This window comes from Castor canadensis, chromosome 2 (genome assembly GCF_047511655.1).
Source record: "Castor canadensis chromosome 2, mCasCan1.hap1v2, whole genome shotgun sequence".
NCBI lineage: Eukaryota > Metazoa > Chordata > Mammalia > Rodentia > Castoridae > Castor > Castor canadensis.
Window position 1 is genome coordinate 172187726 of NC_133387.1, and position 5194 is coordinate 172192919.

Below are 5194 nucleotides of genomic sequence, written 5' to 3' on the forward strand. Positions count from 1 at the left end.
GGCCCACTTACAGGAGCAATGTATTACTTCTACAACTTTATTACAACAAAAATACCCTACATATTTTAGAATATAACTCTTAGAAAAGCAGGGAAGGAACTTTGAGCACACAGGAGAGTGACTTGAAATTTTCAATTACAGTCAAATAAGAATTTTTTGTGTACTAATATTGCTACATTGTGAAAATTAAATCTAAGCTAATGTTACCTAACAATTAACAAATATGAGTGTATGGGGTCCCTAAAACAGAATGGACATTTGGAAATAAGTGTTTCAGTGATAATCTAGGTACCAGACTTTTGACTTAAAATTTGGACAGTTAAGAATACTTGATACAGGGAATATCTCAAATGAATGCTCAGAAAAAAATATTTTAAAGTCAAGATCTATTAAATACTTGCATTTCAGTACTACTGATTACAGTAGAGTAGAAGTAAAAAATTGTTAATTGTTTGGCACTGTGTTTTTCCTTATTCTGGTCACTATGAGTGTTTAAATTCTTGAATGATTAACAGTTACGGGAAGAGTTTCCTTCAAATAATGGTTAAAAGAGAGAAAGAGCTTGAAAAACTGAAGAGACTGGTGATTCTTCCTCTACTCTCTACCTTTATTCTCCCTGTGATGTACCATAAGATGCTTTGATACATGGATGCATTATTTAATGTTTAGGGAAAATATGCTGTTAAATCAGTTTGGTAGTATTTGCTTTAGAAATTTTGTGACAATGACCTTCAGAATTTTGTCAAAATGAATGTATGTGCTTTTATTCCATAGTTTTATATTGTGATAAAGCCAGCAATTGTTTGTAAGTTTTATTTCAGGTTTTGGGGTTGTCCAAATTCATTACTTTGGAAAATTATACAGCTTAGTCTTGTTTGGGTTTTCATATATGTTTAACTATGAATTTCTTATAAAATACCCTGCTTATAATTTAATACATGGAGTGTAGACATCATTTTAGAGATGATAAGCATCTTAGCAATGCTAAACTTTCCCATCCATAAACACAGGTTATTTTTAAATCTATAAGCTTATGTTTCTTTCATTAGCATTTTTAGTTTGTAGTGTATATATCTTGTCCATATATTATTAGATTCAAACCTAAAGTTTCATAGGGTTTGGTGCTGTATAAATGGTGCTGCTTTTGTTAAATTTCAATTTTCAAGTGTTCATTGTTAATAAGAAGAATAACACTGACCTTATTATGCTTTGAATGTCCACTCCCAAAATCATGTTGAAACTTAATTGCTATTGCAACAGCATTAATAATTACATGATGACTATCTTTGTGACATGTTAATGTACTTATTGTAGGAATGGCCTCAGTTTCATGGCAGTGGGTTCTCCTCTCCCTTCTCCCCAATTGTAGCCACCAGTGAACACCAAGTTTCTGTTTCTTTTGTAGGCCAATGTAAAATAAGAATTTATTCACACATTCTAAATTAGGTAGTAGAGTTGTGAAATATGAACTGTAAAGGATACATTCTGTACATTTTTGTTGAGTATTTTGATATTCCGCTCTTGTTCATGGAAGTAATGCTAGGAATCTCTCTATATAACTACTTTTATCTCAAACTAACAAAAATGCTATGTATTTCTTATTATCTCTTATGTCTTTTCAACAAAATTGGAGAAGCGAGGCAGGTGGGGGGGGCAGGGAGGAGAAAGGGCCCAAACAATGTATGCACATATAAATAAATAAATAAACAATAAAAAATAGGGCTGGCAGAATGCCTAGCAAATGTGAGGCTCTGAGTTCAAATCACTGTAAGTTCAAAAAAAAAATAATAAAGGTGCATCATTTTAAAACAAAGACCAGAAGATGAACTACTACCTTTATATAGTGTTCAGCTTCCTTAAGAGTGAAATGTCCCAATGACAGAGATAATAAACTCTACCAGATTTGTGGAAAAAATCTCATATTGATCCTCAACAAGATATTATGGCAACAACATGAGTTTTCAGAGTATTTTGAATATATGATCACTTGGAATTTATTCCATGTAGCATGAAACTCTACTATGTGACATTATGAAAATTTAGCTGCACATCTTTCTCTGTCTGTGAATAATTTCTGCTGGTTACATACAGAGTATTGTTACAAAGTGCTAGCCATTTAGCCTAGATCTGATTACCCCATTTATGAAAACAAAATCCAAATTGATAAATTGAGCTAAGTAAATCAGCTAAATCAAATTGTTGTGCATAACATTTACAAAGTGCATTTACAAACCCTTAAAATGAATTTTATTAAAAAACTGTTAAAAGCATGAGAATAAATTTTAAAGGAATTTTGATTTCCTGAAAATGAAACATACTTTTAGATTCTTCAAGTGAAATATTAGGGATCTGGTTTAATACAGTCTTGGTGAGTTCAAAAACAGTAATGAAGTCCATAACAAGAGGGCACATCCTTACAAGGCCAACAGAGTACCAAAAATCACAGGTACTATTTTTTTAACATATTTTTATTCAATAAGAAAAATACTTTTACTAAAAAAGACAGTATGTAAAGAAATAAGTAAAAAGAAACCATCAATTTAGTTCATCTCTTTTATGTAAGTAGATCACATTGAGTAAAAAAAGTAAGCTAGTTAATACTAGAGTCACTTGATGGAGAAGAACTGGACATGTCAAACCTTCAATCAAGCATTTAGCAAAGCTGTACATGTAAAAAGCAAACAAGCCAACAACTCCAAATGCCAATTTCATAGTAATTCAAAATTGAATGCGGAGTAGGAAAAATGGAAAAATATTACATATTAATACATTTATCTGGAAAATATTTAAAGGTCACTTGTTATATCAGTTTAGAACTTTCAGGTTACTTATCTTTTGGCCTAATTTCTTAAGAGGAAAATTAACCATCCTCTTATTCTCAAAAAGACTTTGCCAGAACTTATTTCATTCAGAAAATATAACTTTCAAATTCTCATTACTAGCCTAGCTGAAATTTTAGTCTTTAATACCTGAAATTCCATAAAGGAATAGCAGGTGAAAGTCAAGAAAGGAAAAGGTGATTTACTTGTTTCAAGATCCTCCTGTCTATAACTTTTCATTAGATGCAAATAACATAAGCCTGTATCAAGTTCAGAAAAAAATGTATAAATTCTATTGCCTTCTACAAAACAGATGAGTAAGTATAAGGTTACATTTTCTCATTATTTTTACCTTTGAAATTCCTTCTTCCTAACTTGAGTTTCAATACCATGCACAAAAGAAGTCAACTTGAACATGAGCTAATAATTTCCCCGCTGCCCTGATCCAATAAGCTCCCTCTTTCCCAAGAAAGGAAACATAAGATGATTTCCTGTACCAAAAAGGAATGCAACAGTAACTCTTAGAGAAGAAAAGCATGGTCAAATTCTAAAGCAGAAATGTTAACTTATATTTCCTATTTTTGAGAAATAAAATAATAAGATAAATTAGAGAGAAAGTATACAAGAAAGAGTGTTAGATTTGAAATCAAGAGACTTAACAGTATATTCTAGACTGAATCTTTCTGAAAGTCAGAATCTTGTTATAATAAATTTGCATTAATAATCTTTTTAGTTGCTGGTTTATCATTAGAAGTGAAATATGACATTTGACAAAGAAATTCATTGCATAGAATTTACAGCTGCAAACTGGGTTGTACCAAATAGTGTACTGACTCATGTTGCATTGCAAGTGGAAAATATGAAGTATTATGAATAAGGGCATACTATTAGCCTAATATTATATTATTTTATAATTGTAAACACATTCATTATTTTCTATGGTAAAAATCCGTAATGAAAATGAAAAAAGAAATATGTACCATTTTAATGTTATTCTTAAAGAAGTAAAAGTATAAAAATGAGAAATTGTGTAAATTGTGAGGAATAGAGAGAACCTAATGTAAAAAAATTAGAAACAAGACGATTTCCAACATTACCACCTAACAATAAAGAAAGAAATAAGATAACAAAACTGCCACAAAATTTGTTAATTAAACAGAGAATCTCTCTGTGCCTATAGTTATAGCACAGAGTTTCTGATCAAAATGTTCTCCTGCTTAGCATTTTTCTCAGGGCAACATTAACATCCTTATTCCTCAAGCTGTAGATTAAGGGATTCATCATGGGAACCACAGTAGTATAAAAGACCGAAGATATTTTTCCTTTATCCAGAGAGTCAGTTGAGGTGGGTTTGAGATACATAAAGGCACCTGACCCAAAAAATAGAGAAACAGCAATTATGTGGGAACTGCAGGTGCTGAAGGCTTTGAACCTGCCTTCAGTGGAGCTCATTTGGAAGATGCTAGAAAGGATGAAACCATAAGAGGTAAAGATGATAAAACTGGGCACAATGATGTTTTTACCCCCTACAATGAGAATACTAAGTTCATTGATATAGGTGCTGGTGCAGGAAAGCTGGAACAAAGGGAGGAAATCACAGAAGTAGTGGTTGATGGCATTTCCATCACAGAAGATCAGTTTCAGCATGAATCCTGTGTGGACCATGGCATCAGAAAATGCCATCAAGTAGGAACCAACTATGAGGTAGGAACACACTTTTGGGGACATGATGATGTTATACAAAAGAGGATTGCATATAGCCACATAGCGATCATAGGCCATTGATGTCAGCACACAGCATTCAGAAATGACAAAAAAACAAAAAAAGTATAACTGGGTCATACATCCCATGTAAGAGATAACATTCTCACCTAATATAAATTTCATCAGCATTTTGGGTGTTATCACAGAAGAATGACAGAGGTCTATGAATGACAAATTAAATAGGAAAAAGTACATGGGGGTGTGAAGGTGTGAATTCAGCACAATTAGAATTGTCAAACCAAAATTCCCCAATGCAGTGCCCAAATACATCAATAAAAATAGGAAGAACAGGGGTGTTTGGAGTTCAGGCTGATCTATTAAGCTCCCCAGAATGAATTCAGTCACCAAAGTGGTGTTTTCACGGCCCATTTTTATGTAGGAGAATCTGTGGGAACATGAAACAGCATGACATTAGAGGACAACTCAAAATTTTTAACGATATCTTCTCCCACAAGTTTGAAATTATGCTGGGAATGGCTGAAATTGGTCAGCCTGACTACAAGTAATCTTTCTTTCATGCTACCATGATATTCAGTGACATTACATTCTTCATATTAGAGTCTTACAAAAAATCAGTGGCTAAAATGAACAGAGAAGTGACAAGAGGCTTG

The 5194-nt window shown here is 32.5% G+C and overlaps 1 protein-coding gene across 1 annotated transcript; it reads right to left on the bottom strand.

Moving 5' to 3' along the window:
• Window positions 1-4019: 4019 nt before the first annotated feature.
• LOC141417562 (olfactory receptor 8B8-like) lies at window positions 4020-4952 on the bottom strand. The gene has a single exon (XM_074056839.1). It carries the CDS (start codon window positions 4950-4952, stop codon window positions 4020-4022), a length of 933 nt encoding a protein of 310 aa, XP_073912940.1.
• Window positions 4953-5194: the final 242 nt, after the last annotated feature.